The sequence below is a fragment of the Anguilla anguilla genome, chromosome 7 (assembly GCF_013347855.1).
Source record: "Anguilla anguilla isolate fAngAng1 chromosome 7, fAngAng1.pri, whole genome shotgun sequence".
Lineage (NCBI taxonomy): Eukaryota > Metazoa > Chordata > Actinopteri > Anguilliformes > Anguillidae > Anguilla > Anguilla anguilla.
In genome coordinates this window covers 14,684,483-14,702,413 of record NC_049207.1, presented here as the reverse complement: position 1 = coordinate 14,702,413, position 17,931 = coordinate 14,684,483, and the positions used below count along the sequence as shown (strand labels likewise).

The 17,931-nt window shown below is 43.5% G+C and overlaps 2 protein-coding genes across 3 annotated transcripts in view; one reads left to right on the top strand and one right to left on the bottom strand.

The window, feature by feature from the left end:
- cttnbp2 (cortactin binding protein 2) overlaps positions 1–8,397 on the top strand; it is a 39,582-nt gene extending 31,185 nt beyond the window's left edge. For both annotated transcript variants that reach the window (XM_035426762.1, XM_035426763.1), the window contains 13 exons: positions 280–375; positions 782–861; positions 1,926–2,012; positions 2,112–2,211; positions 2,906–3,061; positions 3,409–3,596; positions 4,055–4,233; positions 4,350–4,561; positions 4,736–4,918; positions 5,005–5,059; positions 5,387–5,498; positions 5,664–5,762; positions 6,960–8,397. In XM_035426762.1, coding sequence (XP_035282653.1) covers positions 280–375; positions 782–861; positions 1,926–2,012; positions 2,112–2,211; positions 2,906–3,061; positions 3,409–3,596; positions 4,055–4,233; positions 4,350–4,561; positions 4,736–4,918; positions 5,005–5,059; positions 5,387–5,498; positions 5,664–5,762; positions 6,960–7,199 — 1,787 coding nt within the window. In that variant the 3' untranslated portion in view covers positions 7,200–8,397. The remainder of the gene's footprint in view (positions 1–279; positions 376–781; positions 862–1,925; positions 2,013–2,111; positions 2,212–2,905; positions 3,062–3,408; positions 3,597–4,054; positions 4,234–4,349; positions 4,562–4,735; positions 4,919–5,004; positions 5,060–5,386; positions 5,499–5,663; positions 5,763–6,959) is intronic.
- cftr (CF transmembrane conductance regulator) overlaps positions 8,129–17,931 on the bottom strand; it is a 27,349-nt gene continuing 17,546 nt past the window's right edge. Inside the window, exons 20-27 of the mRNA XM_035426764.1 lie at positions 16,641–16,868; positions 16,156–16,256; positions 14,955–15,179; positions 11,707–11,862; positions 11,357–11,446; positions 10,900–11,072; positions 9,716–9,821; positions 8,129–8,872 (exon numbers count right to left, since the gene is read on the bottom strand). Coding sequence (XP_035282655.1) covers positions 8,666–8,872; positions 9,716–9,821; positions 10,900–11,072; positions 11,357–11,446; positions 11,707–11,862; positions 14,955–15,179; positions 16,156–16,256; positions 16,641–16,868 — 1,286 coding nt within the window. The 3' untranslated portion in view covers positions 8,129–8,665. The remainder of the gene's footprint in view (positions 8,873–9,715; positions 9,822–10,899; positions 11,073–11,356; positions 11,447–11,706; positions 11,863–14,954; positions 15,180–16,155; positions 16,257–16,640; positions 16,869–17,931) is intronic.

Sequence of the window (17,931 nt, the reverse complement as noted above, 5' to 3'; positions counted from 1 at the left end):
AAGTCTAGATGGGAAGTCCCAAGAGGCACAGGGGAATGACGAATTTAGTAATACACCGATGGAAGAGGTTTAAAAAGGAGCAAAAAGTACCCGTAGTATGCATACAGGAGACATTATTTGCTCTTTCCTTTCTCTCTCTCGCTCTCTCCCTCTGTCTCTCTCACTTGTTCCTGTTTGTCGTCCTCTGCCATCCTCTGTCACTTGGTTATGATGTGATATTTTGTCTATGGGTCACCCCTTGCTTTCATTAAGGCAATGTTGTTTTCCTGTTTCCCAAAGGAAATACTGTTTGGAACATGGACCAGGAACCCTCACAGTCGCCATGGGACTTGATCAGAAAGTGTCACTGTCAACACATCACAGTCAAATTGAAAGGTTTGTTCCCACCCTGTCATGTGAGATCTACCTTTTCTTTTCCTCTCTTTTTTCCAGAACACTAAAAGAAAGCTTAATGATCAAAGTTAGTCATGCTTTTTCTTGATACTTTTCACTGTGAATTGAATTCCCATAGACTGGAAATGCGGTTTCTGTCCAAGTGAACTCTGCTCAGCTTGTCATTGTGGTTTAGGTATGAAGGTTTGGGGTTAACTATTCGCCCTCCTTTTTGATATTGATCCCACCTTGTGCTAATCGCAGCTTTTCTGGTGCTCTTCCAGGAAGCTGCTTATTTCAGAGGGGAGATCTGAGTAATATGCTTCCCCCACTGCAGTCTCCCACAGCAGGAAGGTGTGCCTGGCAGGCTTCTGTTTGCTCATTCTTCTGTCCTTTAATCCCCTGGCAGGCCTGCAGGAGTCGTCCCTGGATGAGCTCGCGTACGACTCCCTCATACCCCTTCAGCTGCTCAATAACTACGTCCGCCTGGTAAGGAAGAAGATCTCCTGCTGCCATCAGGGCCTGAGCTATGTATAATCATGCCAGCAATAAAATATGGCTTTTTTAATGGTCCTCGTGGGGCTAATAATGGTTTGCTCTGTGTACTAGCTCATTGGTCCTTTGGTCCGATGTTTCTTTCCAGTGTTTCAGAAATCAAAAAATTTGATTCCTGTATTTACTGAAGCCATGTTTAAATGTATTCATTTGTACTGGCTTATATTTAGAACTATTTATTTCAGTGCTATTTTGTGTGGGATGTCTTTATGTTCCTGAGTGGGCAGCTTAATTTCCTACCTTTTAATATTTATTCCTACCTTTATACTTATTTCTTGTGGACTTCTTTTACATTTTTTATTGTACCCCCCTGAAAGTGTACATAAATGTGACATTTCAGCTGGTTAATCCCTTGACTGGATCTTACAGAAATAAATATTACCATCAGACCCAGTGAAACACATATGAGTTAGTTTAGAAAGTTCACACCGAACAGTGAATGAAGGAATTATTTGCCATAGTTAATTATTAAATGCATGTCCTTTATTTCAGGCTGTATTGCGATGTCTATTTATTCTAATCATTCTAATGTAATAAATACACTGATTTAGCTGAGTGGATGAATGCTACAATCTTTGTGCGCCTTCTGTTGGCCATGCTTGGAATTGCAGCTTGTGAGTCATGTGTTGGTTCATATACTATCATGACATGTTTATAGTTTTATGGCTGCTAGTGCATTACAGTAATCCGCCTTAGTCTAGTGATATTTATGACATGGAATGATAGTAATATATGATATACAATATAGTTTTTATAGTGCTCACGCCTCACTTTCAGTACACACAATGGGGGAATGGCTCATCTGTCAGTGCTTGCAGTTTTTACACTTCCTACTGTCTTAATAAAAAGCTTTCCTGTTCTATTGCATGTGTCTATGTGAACCTACGCAGCAATGGTACAATGTAATCCAAGGACCGTTTCCTGATAACGGAGTGACATGTTTCTTAGTGAATGTAGTTAATTTATTGTGTCGGTGTGTGTGATTTTTTTTTCTTCAGGTGGAGCAATACCGTACTGTTATCCTCCATGGATTGGAGGGTAGCTGCCAGGGGTATATTGCCAACCAGATATCACTCTGCATCAAGGTACAGCAAATACAGAATGCAGCGAAGCAAACATTTGTGCACTACAAGGAAGTTTAAAGCTCTGTAGTCTTAAATACATGAATCTGTGTACCCCACCAGCACAGGCAGGAGGCCATGGGGGTGGGATGTGACATCATCACTGTGGAAATGGAGGAGGACCTGTCCAAGGAGCAGCTTCTGGAGACCTTCATCAACTGTGGTACCGTACACTCGTTCGTGACCGTCTCCATTGCTGATCTAGGGTGTGTTGATTTAGTCAATCGGAAAGGACCATGTTTAAAAACGTGTACAGCTACAGGAATGAGAACCGAGTTTGTCGGTGTCGCGTGGAGAGGGAGGGAGATGGGAGAGCTCGGGGTGTGCGATAAGTGCAGTCCTGTGAGTCACTCTTTCCCTCGGTTAAGCACATCTGCGCTCGTTCCTCAGCGCGCTCTCAGCCGTGCGACGAGCCGGAGCCATGAATTATTCATCTGTTATTTATTTAGATATGACGGAAGAGAGGAGCGGGTGTCGCGTTCCGTGCGCTGTTCCCGTGCCCTAGGGCTCCAGCGGGCTGTCAGACAATATTTATGCGTTACACCATCAGAAATGCTGCAGGTTAAGTCCTTTCAGTTATCGAAATCGCAAAGGAAATGCACGCAGATCAATTCTACATTTTACTAACAAGGCCAGTCAATTTAGTGTGAGGCGGCTTTAAAATCATTGTATCAACGATGGTAACTTGTATAAATATTTCATTCTTTTGTGTGTATGTGTGGGTGCGTGTGTGTACATGCTTGTGTGTGACTGATTGTTTGTATTTTGTGCAATGTTGTTTCTATGGCCATGTGTCTCATCGAAACCCATTTTTTCCTCTGTGTCCCTCCGCCCCCTCTGTTTGTGTCGTTCCGCAGGGTTCCTGGTCCCGGCAAACCAAGCTGCAGCCGGTCGCAGTGTGGTGATGATTCTGGAGGGTCTGGAGAAAGTGCGCTCTCTGTCTGAGCTTCTGGGTGACCTGTGTGACAGTCTGGAGACCCGGGGTGTGGTTTACCCTGTTCCCCTGCTCCATGGTGAGCCCTTTCCCCCCCGCCCTGAGCCTCTGTGAATATCCCAGGGCTCAGAGCCCCCCGAGGGCATGATGGCCTGTAAGCATGGCATTCAATTGAGCTCCGTGTAAGATCATCCCTAAGGACCAATTAGCCTGCGCCTCTGTCTCTATCTCTGTGTGAACATGAGGGAGGTGGTACTTTACCTCAACACAGACTCTTTTTGCTTCATTTTAAATTAGATTTTGTTAAGTACCAAAAGTTTTCCCACTGGCTGTAATGAAGGAATAATGGTGCTTATTGTTAGTGACTGACTTTTAACCTATTAAAATTAGCCCTTTTAATGTATTTGTTATCCCACTTCCCAACAGCTCAGGAAGGCAGCTGCCTGCATCACTTCCAGGAAGGAGGCTTTCTGATTGGCACACTGTCTAAGCCCCACCTCCAGGGGGCGGAGCTGCTGCTGCAGCAGCACTTCCGCTGGGTCCAGCTGCGCTGGGACTCGGAGCCGCTGGCCGGGCTGCTGACGCGGCACCTCCGCAGGAAACTGGTCCACAAGGTCAGAAAGAGGGGAGGGGTTCTGAGAAAAAGCCCACAGATAGCGTTCTGTTCTACACCTCACACCTGTGAATTGTACTTGCTTTGAAGGCTCTGAGTAATGGGGGAGGACAAATGCGTCCCTTGAAACCACTGAACGTCAACTGAAATAAATTAAAAATAAAATCCACTGCACATGTATCTGTATTCAGACTCCACTACCTGTTAATCCCTCTAAAATACGAAACTAGGCCAACGGTTTAATGGTCCGTTTTAATTTCAGCTATTTCAAGCTTGCATGCCTCTACTGAGATCTTGGTTTGTCTTGCTATCAGGATACATTCTTTCAGAGTTCATTTTCAGGTATTTCTGGTACTGTTGCTTGTTTGGTTGGGTATATTTAAGCCAGTGATCAGGTACACTTATAACAGGGTTCTGTTTTGACGTGTCTTTTTGACACTGCATTGTGCTTTGCCGCAGATGAAGGGTCAGGTCCCGACTCCGACCGATCTTCTGTGGAGAACCATGGCCTGGGTCTGTTCTGTGTGGCAGCAGCTCAACTCCTGTGTGTCCCGCCTGGGCACCCCTGAGGCCCTCATGGGGCCACAGATGTTCCTGTCCTGCCCTGTGATCCCGGGGCAGACCCAAGCCATCGTCAAGTGAGTCTCTCCAAACTTCAATTACGCAAGAATCTCTCTGCTCTCTGTGTGTGAGCTGCTTGTGTTTCTAATGTGTGTGTGTGTGTGTGTGTGTGTGTGTGTGTGTCTGAGATCAGATGGCTCACCAGGCTGTGGAACTTGGTGGTAGTCCCAAGGGTGGAGGAAGCCGTCATCTCCAGGGTAACTGTGAGGAAGAGTCCGGCCCAGCAACAGTCACCAGGCAACAGCAACAGCACCCTGAGCCCCAGCCAGCAGGCGGTGGTCAAGGCTGCCCTCAGCATCCTAGTCAACAAAGCCATCCTCCAGGGCTGCCCACTGCCCCGCCCAGGTACCGAATCCACACCCCCCCCTACATAGGGTGTCATGGTTGCATGCCAGGCGTGTCTCATAGTTCAGTTCCTGTGATCTCTTACAGGGTTTACCTATGCGTGTGGGTTACCTATTCCAGTGATGTGTCTCTATGAACCCAGGGCTGTATGTGGTTGTGTGTGTGTTCCCTCAGAGGTAGACAAGCACCTGGCAGAGTTCCGGGGCAGCAGGTTTCCACTGTCGGCACTGGGCTCCTACAAGGGAGCAGGAAGAAGGAAGGGGCGGGACAGCGCGGCATGGAGGCGGGCCAACACCAGCCCGCGCAAAAAGAGCAGCCCGCTCTCTGGCTGGGCTTCCGGCGGCAGTTTGAGAGAGGGTGAGGAGGGGCGCTCCGTTTCCCCACTGTTTGAGCGGTTAGGAAATGGAGCCGTGTCACCAATACTCCCTCTGTTCCACCTGCAGGTTCACTGTCCACCACTGACCTCCACTTGAGCAGGAAGAGCACCACACCTCAGAGGTAAGTCAGGATCTGGGTCTGAGAGCTTTACACTCACCCTCTTTTTCTCTATGGTTACTTGAGAAAAATAAGAAAAAACTTTTAGGCATTTAAAACAAGATGTCTAGATGTTTAGCCAACCAATAACTTGTGGTGAAACAGACCACAAGGGTGTGCAGACAACAGACAGTGTGGCCCTCCTGGATTTCAGGATTCTTGATTTAAAGCCTACTCGCCAAGGATACTGTTGAAATTAGATATTGTTTGAAGAAGTCGGTAGGGGGCGGTGAAAAACCAGACCCATCTGACTCTGTATGTGTGTGTGTGTCCACGCTCACGTGCTGACAGCTGTGCAGACGGAGAGCCTTCCCGATTCTCTTTGGTTTCGGACGACGAGACAGACCTGATGCTGCAGCTGCAGACCATGTGCTCCAGCAAGTCTGAGCCGGACATCAGAAAGGTAACAACCGAACCCCCAGCCTCTTATCACCACCCTGTCCTTCGCCTCTTCCTGGGAGGTAGTGCATTTCTCCATTTCCCCAGCAGGGGGCATTTGCCGTAGTGCGTTTCACTTTTCCTCCAGCAGGTGGGGCTGTAAATACTGCGTTTCTGTTCTTTTTCCCAGATACCTCCCTCCAGTGAGGACTTCATCGTGTTTCCAGGCACCCGCAGTGGACAAACGACACTACAGGATAACAATGAGGAGCCTGCACAGACTCGAGCAGTAAGATGTTTTTATCGGCTATCCCTTAGCTATGATGAGGAAAACAGGACTTCACTGTCTGTTCCTCCCCAGTTCTTTACTGGCCAGGCATGGCTGGAATGTGCTGTACCTACATTAGCTGTGCACGGGATCCCCGTACATGTCCCTCCTGTAACACACCAGCAGCAGTTTCCTGTGAAAGAACATGCATCTGTCATGGTTTTTTGAGATAAGAAACTTTACTAAGAGTTTCAAGCTAGTGAGCGATGGTAGCAAGTTGGGCAAGATCTAATTAATTGAATTAATTGATTAAATATTCTGCATTTATTTAACAAAGTCTAAATGGAGCCTCATCTCACAGTTCTGAGTCCTTGGCTGTCTCACTGAATCCAGACCAGTACGTTGGTGTGAACTCTGCTTCAGTATCTAAGACCATTGTATTAGTGTGATTGCTGGATTCATGTCTATGCTGTTTGGCGTCTTGGTGGATCTTATTGCTGAGATCCGGATATCTGCACAATTTTACCAGCTTCTATTAACAATCTCATAAAAACTGACATAAATTTCCTGTTAAAATAAAAAAATTGGGAGCTGAGTACAGAAGGTTCAAGTAGGTCAAGCTGAAATCTAATGTCCAAGTCTTTCCCAGGAAAGCCTGTTCATTTAAGAAGACTTATGTTTGATTGGTTCATGGTGGTAACTGTTTGTGCCAGTCTTTTTAATGATAAAACTGATAGAGATAATGGTGTATGACTCATGTCAGATCCATCATGGCTGCCAATTTAATGACCATTGGCCGGTCGGATGAGGCTAATGTATTGCATAACTGAATCTGTCGCTGTTGTCTGTAGATTTCCCATTTAAATTTCTCCAGGTTAATAGAGATATAAATTAGATTTCTCTGGTTTTTATAATTTATTTGCATTTTCTTTTAGTTTGTGGTTTTTTTGGTTAGCTGTACGGTGGGAAAATATACAGGTCTGGAAAATTGGTTTCTTTGGCTTGCTTTGTAGACTGGACTCTTGATACCTATTCAAGTTTCACCAGAGAAGCCTCTTACTTGCTTGATATGCAGTTTACCTATTTCTTCAGAATAAAAGGGCAAAAGGGTCCCACAGCACAAATGGGCCAAACAGTCCCCTGATTAAGGTGTATAGACTCCAACATGCTTAATAATTAGCTGTCATTCAGTATAAGCCACTCCTCTTCCACCTACAGAAAGGAAGACGCCACTCCAGCAGCCACGCCCCTGGCACCCTCAGCAGTGAGAAACGAACAGCACGACCCAAATCCCAACTCCCTATCCCGAGCAGCAAGAGCCTGCAGGGAGAGCAGAGTACCGGAACCAACAGCAGAACCAGCAGCAAAACAAGGCAAGCCCCGCCCAGCAACAACAACAACCAATCACAAGACATCTGGATCCTGCAGAGAGACTTGCATGTAAACAACAATAAATAGCCCCTCCCCAACTTTTTTTGGGTTTCATTGCTATGTTGTAATGTAGCATTACAGCCTCTGTATCTGTACTTTGTTAACTGTACTTGTTACAATGTGTAACATCGTGTGTTTGGGGACCAGAGATTTATTATAAAACAAAGATGTGAATTTCAAGGAAAAGCAAAACAAAAGAGCAAACTGTTCGTTATTTTAAGGTGAATACATTTTGGATAATTTCAAAAGCCGGTTTTTTTTTGGTATTGAATATTTTAAAATATAAAAGTGTTTTATGTTTAAATGGTTGCAAAATAGTTTAAAACAAAGTTGGAATGAATCAGGGTTTTACCAAATAAGTGTAAATAAGATTTAGAAACATATATGTTAGACAAATTGCTGTCAGTGGTATTGAATTTGTACAGTAGACTTAAAAAAAAGACTGTACATATGTTTGTAATATGAGAATTAGGTTCCTAAATGTTCACTTGTTTCAAAGTGAATGGAATGTGGCAATAAGTACTGTATTTGCAAACAGGACATTTTCTCTCAACTGTAAGCCATAATAAACACTTTAACTAGCCATGTCTACCTAGAGGCATGGCTCCACCCATTTCTCTCCTTTCCGATTCAAAGCAGCACATCATTTTTTTCTCTGTTCCATTTTCTGTGACTTGTCACTTTAAATTGTTCATATGTACAGATGATATTTTTAGACCTGTGTCGCGTTGAAGTGTAATATACCTATCGGCTGAGTGTGAAAGAAATGTCCTGCTTTCAACAAAACCTGCACTGTTATTACCACGTCATTTTCACATGTTTATTTTCCTGTGGAAAGGAACCCTTATTGTTTGGGTTTCTCTGTCTCTGAAAAGGTATCAAAAGAACATTTTGTCAATTCCTATGAAAAGACTCTTAAATTACACTGTAAAAAATATGTTGCTAATGTGCCAAGGTAGATACTTACTGTCATCAAGTATATTTGTAACGGGCCATTACAAAACTATTTATCAATTTTATACATTAAATTAAATTACATATCTGTCCAGCGAAATCAAGAAAGCTGACAGATATCCAGTTTTGAAGCACTGGAGTTAACGCTGTATTAAGGCAAACATTTTTCATAGCACTGATACTCTTACTTCCTTCTCTGTCCCCATTGTGAAAAAAAAAACCAAGGAGTATCTGTACCTCGTTACATAAAGTGCATTCGATAGAAAAATAATGATGTCGGAAGTTAATCATTTGTCCGTACTGTCATCCATTTCATTCATTTTATTTACAAAATAAAATATGCTTCCACTAGTGTAAGGCAGGAATAATTCAAAAATAAAATCACTTGGGAAAAGGGAATTGTAAAAAAATAAAGCGCCGACATTTTCCTTTTGAGGTGAAGGACGGAATGAACGACTGCGTCCAGTTTTCAGGCTCCTCCCCACCAGATCCGGGTCTTTGTTTGTGATGGTTTCTGGGGGGGGGGCGGCTGTGGCACTTCAGAGGCGGGTGTCCTGGACCTCGTCCTCGGCCTCCTCTTGCAGGGCGCTGATCTTGGGCTGGGGCGAGCGCTTGCTGGAACTGCGGCGGTGCGTGGGGAACAGTCTGAGCCGCTCCGTCTGGCTGATCGCCTGCTTCAGCTGGCTCATCTCATTCAGAAGCTTCTGGATGGAGTCATAGGACTTCACCGAGCTGCCCTCAATCATCTAGTGGGGAGGGGATAAGGAAAGAGGTGAGTGGCTGTCCTGTGAGTAAAAGGTGAGAGGATGAAAATTCTGTTTTGGCTTTTTACCAGTTTTTTTTTTTATGAAAGTGAAAATTTTCACTAGATGACCACACGTGAACACTGTTACTAGGGGATGATACAGGATTCTTCCTGGTGTTAAAAGGAATTCGTAGATCTTAGATTTCAAGGGGGGGGGGATTTTGGCATTTGGTCCCTTTGAAAAGACAAATCATTTTGAAATGAATTGGATGCTTGTCTAATACAATGGCAGGCAGCGAGATTAATTCCACCCTAATTAACTGGGCATTATGATGTGCTGTGATCCCCTCCACTGACCGGAGATATGGCAGAAACAGTAATGTAGTCTAATGCTGTGCAATTGCCATTCAGTACCACAGTCAGATACATAAAACACGGAGCCATGCATGGGCTAAAAACAACAGCTTCCAACACACTCTTCAAGCATATCAGGTGGACATATTAACATTACAACTTAAATACCAGTACATACAAATGTCAGTTTGTGGGAAAAAAAAACATTTTTCACACAAAAAGATTAATAATTTTCTGATTGTTCATTTTATTTGACAAAGTGCTTATAATGTCAGTTAAATCTATGTACTATTACACAGCTGGATTATTACAGAAACACAATGTCATCTACAGGCATCGAACCTGCAAGCGTTTGTAAGCTATATTTCTTAAACGTATTAACATATTCACTCGTAAGTGACAGGTGGGACTTGACGGGAGGAAATGATGAATTTTCCCAGCATTCTGTGCGTCAGCTCCAGAATATTCCCTAACGAACAGGGGAACTCACCAGGAAGGACTGGCACTCCAGCAGAGGCTCCACCCGGTGCTCGGACAGCATGACCGTGCAGTTGGAGAAGGAATGTTTCAGGGTCTTCCTCAGGATCTGCAACGTGCTGCAGGAGCCCAGCAGACACCAAAATCAGCCTGAATGTAATCTCTCCCCTCCACTACACCCCCCCCCCCCCCCACCTTTCCAGGCCATTAACCACTCCTGAGCTCAAAACAGAAGCAGAACTTAAACCTTTTTTGAATGTTTCAACTGGCCTTGTTTCCTCTTGACATACTTTACTCATGTCACATGTGACATAACATCCATCTTTAAAATTTTGTAAAAATTCAACCGTTAGAAAGAACACTTTCAATAACAATAAGGATATTACACTATTTAAAATGGTATATATAAACATAGAACAAAGATAAAAGTTCTCTGACTCACATTAATTAGTTGTGGTGATTATAGTTTTTGATCAAAAGGAAATGTGAAAATAAATAGCATGACTATACTGCTAGGTCCAATATAATACTGCAAAATGTGATGAAAAGAAAAAAGCAACTTAGTTACAATTAAAAGAAAATGAACAATTTATTCCAATAGGTAATAAATTCAAGTAATTAATTTCCAATTGATAAGGAAAACGACCCATCCAAAAAATGAAATCCAACCATGGAAGAAAATATTACCTTTAAATGTTGATTACACAACAATGGCAATCAATTGCAACTACCATCACATAAACGGTAGCCTTGATGTTAAAAAAAAAAAAAAAACACATTTTGAACTAAATTTGAACTGAATTTTGTTCCAAGTGATTGTTTTCTAATGAAACTACTGCAATCAGTTTTACTGCATCACTTCAGCGCACAATATAATCCATGTGTTTTCTGTTTACACCCACGCTAGTGCCTTGAACGATGCCTGGCTGATTGAGGTTAACCAATTCGCCCTTTCCCACTGCTGTGAGCTCAGCCATCAAACGTTCTAGACCCCTGTGCAGAAGGCTCTTTGAATTTCCTCTTAGTGCTTAAAATCGTGTAGCCTTTTTTTGGCGTTCCTGCTGTACAGGACATGAAAGGCCTGCCCGTGCCAGAGCTGAGGTCACTCCGCCGGTGGTTTCAGGCCCCATTTAGTGCAATTACCCCTGGCCTGGGGGGGGGGGGGGGGTGGGGGCAGGGCCAGCCCCCATCACTCACATGGGGTCCAGGTAAGCGCTGGGCTCGTCCAGCAGCAGGATGCGAGCCTTGCTGAGGATGGAGCGGGCCAGGCACACCAGCTGCTTGTGGCCGTTGCTCAGCACGTAGCCCCCGTCCTCCAGCTGGAAGTCCAGTTTGTCTGGGAACTGCTCGATGACCGACTTCAGCCCCACCTGCGACACACGGCCAGGCGTGGCCACTATCAGACCAATCAGCAGTACTGAATTACAATAAAGTGCAAGAATTACAGTATATGTAAGGTCTGGAACAGCTACTGAACCTGCAGGCACTAGGTAAACTGAAGCAATACATTTCATTTCTGATTGTGTACGGACGGGCTTCTCGAAAGATCCGAAGAACAACAATGAGGCATGCAAAGATTTGTGACTGTTGACAGAATGAGGAGAATTAGGTGGCCTTATAAGAAACTGTTCCATGTCTGTGAGGTAACACTCACCTCCTCTATGACTTTCCAGAGCTCCTCGTCTGTGTGTTTGCCACAGGGGTCCAGATTCATGCGAAATGACCCTGTCAAGATGAAGATTTTCTGTTCCAAAGAAAGAGGGAAGAGTCACTTCAACCTCACTTTTAACAAAGCATGAAGTAATTACAAGTGGCAAAAATCAGCCAATGGAGTGCCTTGACACAGTATGCAGTGCATTATCATGGACATGGTGATAATGACAGTAAACAGAATCTGTTCTGTACTCTGCTTTTGGGCCGTTTCCAACATACAATTTAAGTCTGCAGCCTTCTGCTAATGAGCTTCCACACACTTCACAACTGGTCATGATATTTCAGTTTCACCTGCGGTACTACGCCAAAGGCCTTTCTCCAGGTCTGGAGGGGCACGGAGTTCCAGGAGACGCCGTCGATGGAGATATCGCCGTCCGTGGATGCCAGCCTCAGCAGGGCGGAAAGCAGAGTGCTCTTCCCTGAGCCTGTCCTCCCCAGAACACCCACCTGGGGGGGGGGGGGGGGGGAAATAACCCTCAAAATCAGGCCGCACATTCCCTGCTTCCCTGGTTTCCTCAGCAACTGAAATCTCCCATCAGCCCTGTTCAGCTCACTTGCTGAGCACTGAACTGAGATCAGTTTGGAGTTTAGGAATGCACGTACAGATTAATCATAAGACCAGGCTTTCCACCTGGAGTCCCTGCAGTGTAATTGTGCCACACTGTCACACACTTTAGACCCAACCTGCATGGACACACACACACATAGACAAACACATACGCAGACAATACTGGAAAAACAGAAGGGACTCAAGATTATTTAGTTTCAGGGAAAGTGGCCAAGGGAAGGAGTTGATCGAACACCTTAAAAACATTAATGAAGACATTAATGAAGTGGATGAAGAAGCTATTTCTCAAGTTGTGTGAACAGAACCACAATGTACAAATTAGGTACAGTAAATCTCAAAATAACACTTGAAAGGTCTTCACACAATAATGCACAGAATAATCTGCTAGGATTTGTAATGGAGTCAGAGACAGACGTGGTGGCTAGATGGCCTGTTAACACTGCAGAGCTCGTATGGAAAGGTGGAACAGCTTATAGAGCGGTAAGCCATAGAAAGCCTTGAGGTTGACTGAATCTAAACCATTCAATACTTGCACATAAAATCTGGACTTTTAGTTACACCTCAATACCACTCCTCCTCGCAGTGATGTCATCGACATTGCTGTGGGTAGTTGAGCCTAATTGAGCTGAACGTAAACACAGGCTTTCATTCCCTCATTTACTGGAAAGACCCACAACTCTTTCAAGTGTGGCTCTGGAAAGCAGGTGGAATCACTACCAGAAAATTACCATTATACTGGACATGTGAAACCAGCCATGTATCTGCACACATGCATCTCACTGCATATCAAATAGCAAGTTAAGACAATTTGGCAAAATCCCTTTTTTCTGTTATCAACTAAAATCCCCTTAATATTAATATTGCACTAGACATTCATGTCTCAACTGGAGAAACTGTAAGCACATTTGGAAAAACACAAGGGACAAATTGTGAAGCAGGGAACTACATATAACTTTCAGACCCAGAAAAACAGAACTATAATAAATATAATAACATTTATTAGTAGTAGTAGTGGTAGTATTTGTATTAGTATTGGTATTAATATACACAAGGACACATACCTAAGAAACACCACCTCCTATGGTACATCCAACAGAGCACGTTCTAAGGATTTTGTCATGAACATATTACTAAATTCACTCTAACTGTGAATACACTGCAAGGTTTAGAATGCCTTCCCAAAAACAATAAAAAGAACCTTGCTTGGTTTGTATAAACTGCCATTTGTACATTGTGTGCACAATAAGCAACCACTCCAGGCATCAGCATGAGGATGCATCCATGCTGAATGTTAGCCACAGCAGCAGTAGCCCAGACCCCACTGCAAAGAATCTGCTCACTGGGAGAAAACGACTGTCACCAGTTCACATGCAGATCGTCCATCATTGTGCCCAAGCACCAGCTACAGCCCATCTCCTCAAGGTTGAACAAACTGCCTCTTGCCCCAGGGATACACCTTCCTTACAACACACCATCACAGAATTTGGAAGACCGGCCCAGTTCTGAAAGGCCTCAGAGGGAATGTGCATGTCAGCTCACTGTGTTGAGGACATTTTACAAGGCGAGGACAAGCGTGATGCCAACATGCGCGTGCTATGCAGCCGACTGGAGACCATTCAGAAAATAATAATCCGCCTGTACAATCACAGTGTGCCTGTGCATTCTGTGACCAGTGGTAGTATCCTGCTGCTGCAGATTCCTGATTATGGCTGCCAGCATAGCCCACACTCATTGAAAGTGAGTTTATGAGCAGAACCGCTCACAGATGTCCGCATTTATTAGCAGCCATCTAATAGTTTCATCACACTTCTCTGGTAATACTGCATGTCTGATGTGGCACAAAAGTGTCCATCTTTTCCACTGCTTCTATCTCTCCTGTATCTCTTATCCACGTGCTTCAAACATAATTTATTACTGAAGATGAAAGGGTTCTCTTCACTAACATTCATTGTACATGGTCCGACTCCCTGGGGCTTACAGTGCAGCTAAAGGCCTTCAGTTAGGGGCCTCTGGGAAAGGGGTGGGGCCTGCTGCCATTATGACAGCTTTCTCAGCCTGTCACTGTGGAATATTCTATTGTCAACGACATATTGTGGTTTAAACCCTGTAACATACAGGAGGCAAAAATGTAGGCATGTACTTGTGCTCATTTTCTAAATCTATACTTCCTTAAATATTTCAGTAAAGACAAAAATGGAACAGGAAAGGTTCCCATATCTTGGAATAACACTGGGAGCAAACATATATGTGTATTTGTATTCCCCACAGCATACCATAATACAAAACATGTATCTGTATGTATATTCACTCTATTCTGTTTCTCACCAAGGCAGCAAAGAAGCAAAAGTTCATGATTGTGCTCATCTCTAGTAAGACTCCATCCAATTAAAAAACTTGTTCAAGAGATGTTGGTAGCAGGAAAATATCAGAGTACATTTACAACATTTGTCCATTAAAACTGATTTCTGGGGACAGTTGAAATAAAGTCATATAACATGAGAATGAATGCCAACTACCCACTCTGGTAGGTGCCTTCTGGTGGTTTGTGGAAATGTGTTTGCTGAAACAGTAAGAGCAGCTTTCAGAGTCTCCCCAAAGACCCGCATTTGCATATTCATGTGTATGTAGGAGTCTGGTATTACTGCAAATAGAGTTTATAACGTGTATGACAAGTTCATGTTTCCATAATGTGCCACACTGTAACTTTGATGCTCTGAAAAAATCTACCATCACTGTTATTTGCTATTTTTCAGTGAGTAATGTAAAATTGTCTCAAATAATGTTACCTCTATCATCCAAGATTTTAGCAATAAACTTTGCGGGTAATTTAAGTTTTCCATAATCAAAAGCAGAAAAGAAGAGGGTACCACTTCCACTGGACCGAGCCAACACTTTACGTGGTTCACTGTAATATATGTGTATGATGCCTGCTGCCTCAGTTCAGACTACATTACCCATTGTTCTCTCTTACCCTGTGTCCACCATCAATGCTGAAGGACAGCTTCTGAAGGACTGCCCGTCCTGCTTCTGTGTACTTCACAGTGAGGTCTTGAACGTCCATCTGACCACGGGATGGCCAGCCATCATCTGCGTGGGGGTTTTCAATTACCACATCTGTGTTCTTGACCCGGGTCGTGTGCTTGGGCTCCTCGGATGGAAGATCTATGAATTTGAAGACCCGGTCCACAGAACGCATCTGGAACAAAATGCAAAGTGCACTGTTACTCCCTGGGAGGTGTATTTGCATGAGTTTGTGTGTGCATGCACATGTGCGTATGTGTGTACTTGTATGTGCATGTGTATGTGTGTGCTGGTGTCTGTATGCCTACAGTATGTGTGCTTGTCTATGCTTGAATTTGTGTGAGTGTGTGTGTGTGCATGTGTGCTTCCACAGGAATTTAAAAAGGTCTGTGACTAATATGTTGTGGCTGGTCTTGAAGGAGGCTCCACTGAGAACTGAACTGAACTGAATGTACTGCTCCTTGATAAGCACACATTCAGTTGTGCTGAACGTGCCTCGGGCATCAGTGTGGGAGGGTGTGTGTGCTGTTCAGGGCACTGCCTGTACGTTAGCGCATAGCACAACTTATGGTAACACTTTAACTGAACACCATGAAGCCTGCATAACACTACTTATTCATGACATAACATTTGACATTACCAGCCACAACAGCATATTACAGCTCATGACAAGTGTCATATCACTGCCATAATGTATGCAGCAAATTTTACAGGGCCGCTTTCAAAATGACAAAGTAACCACAGGATACATTTATGTCAATGTGATGGCATCTCCTGTAAACTATAATACACTGTCATGACCAGTTATGACAAGTGTGAAGTCACTTATATCAGTCAAATCAAATTGTATGTATACAGCTCTATTTACATTTAAATAATTTGGTTGTCTGCTTGCAATGTCAGCCTCAAGGTGTGTAGTTAAAGTACAGAGCATCCAATTTTGTTTCAACTTATGTATAACTAGATAAATCTGAATCAGAATTTCATGTTACACAGTAAGTTATCTGTACTAAAACTCACAACAAGCAAGGAGACATGCAGCCACAAGCACAAATGCCATAGATAGGGATAATTTCTCATGCAGGTGTGGGCGATCTGGGTGGGGTTGGTTTGGTGAGCACAGGTGCTGTGGGTTTGTTAGCAAGTCGTACCAGGCCGTCCACAGTGATGCTGGTGATAACAGCCCACTGGAAGGTTCCCAGGATCAACATTGCCAGGGTGATGATGATGCCAATTTCACCGGGCTTATCACCTGGAGGACACGGAAGAACCTGGACTCATGCACACACTATGGTCAGAGAGGATGTCAGACTCAAACTCCACAACTACCTGGCAATGAGAATTGTCTGTTTATGTGGTCCTGACATTACATTACATTTTATTTGGCAGATGCCCAAGCCTTCCAGGTTTCCAGAAGGCATTGCCCAGGCCCATCACATTGCAAACCTTCTGTAAACCTCCAAAATCTCAAACAAATGCAAACAAAAAAAATTTGCTTAATCTGGAAACCTCTGCAACATCTCTCACACAAACAAATGTGGAGTCAGTGTATTCATGCTAAAAACTCCCCGCTCTGAAACCCTGCAAGTATCTACGTTGCTCACACGAAGAACATTGCCAAAGCATGCATCCTTACGGTTCGTTCCCACGGAGATGAAAGCTGTGGTGGTGAAGAAGAGAACGAAGATCATGTCGATGCGGAAAAGAAACCAGCGCAGTGTGGACAGGTAGAGGTACCAGTTGGCCGTGTGGGTGTTGAGGGCCTTGTGGAACAGGGTCTCAAAGTAGGACTGCCTGCCAAAGGCACGTATTGTCCACAGGCCCCTGAGAGAGAGGATCAGGTGCGAAAAGATGGGGCTCCGAGCTGAAAAGGGGGGAAGAAACAAATTTCAATAATTTATATTTGCTATTCATATTATTATATTAATTACTAAACCTTTCACATACTATTCAGGAGTCGTGGTGAAGAGAAATGCTGAGCACAGCACATCACACATTTATCTAAATTTTTTTACATTGCATTAATGTGACTGACTACATATTTTACTACATATTAGTTAACTCTACACTTATTTGGGGTAAGTGATTAAGGAACACAGCTTTATATCTTAAGCATTTTGCGATGCATTTAATATTGTTCCGCCAGAGTGATGGTGAAACAATCTCAGTCAAGGGTTACATCCCCAAATCATTCTTTGGGATTTCAACACACCAGTGTAATCCCCTGTCCACACAGCGAACGACTCGGCTGACCAGTTGATTTAAAGGTAAGGTAAGGTATTCGAGTTATATCACTGTGTAAATGATTTTTATTTTGTTATTATGTTTATTTTTGGAGGGAGCTTAAATTGAAAAGAATGTAGGATAGGCATATATAAGCATTATGCTTCAGCCTGTGCCTTTTCAGTCACTACCTAATACATAGATTGTTGACTTGTTTATACTGTCTAGACTGTTTATATTTATTGTATTGTGTGTGATGACTGAATAAAAAATACTACTACTACTACTACAACTAAATAAAACATTGATACGACAATTACACAAGCAAGATAAATGCTAGGTTTAGCTACAGTAGCCTATGATTACTAAAACTTAATAATTTATGGTAAATATATGTCTTTGTTATATTGCCTATTGCTGTTTTGTCATTTCACAAAAAATTTGTACCTGCACAAGCTGACTTAGAGAACACAATGGGCAATAGTACACATGAGTGGCTCATCAACACTTGAGTTGCTCGCTGTGTGAACGCGGGGTCACTCCAACCATTCCACCTAACACTGTGACTTTTAACTACCCCCACGACATCACATTATTTGTTTCCATAGCAGCATCCATTTATGTTTAAAAAGATCCCTCGTAATTATCTGGCACCCATTTCAGCTCAACACTTCAACCACAGCCCTTTTAGATCGTGCATTTCT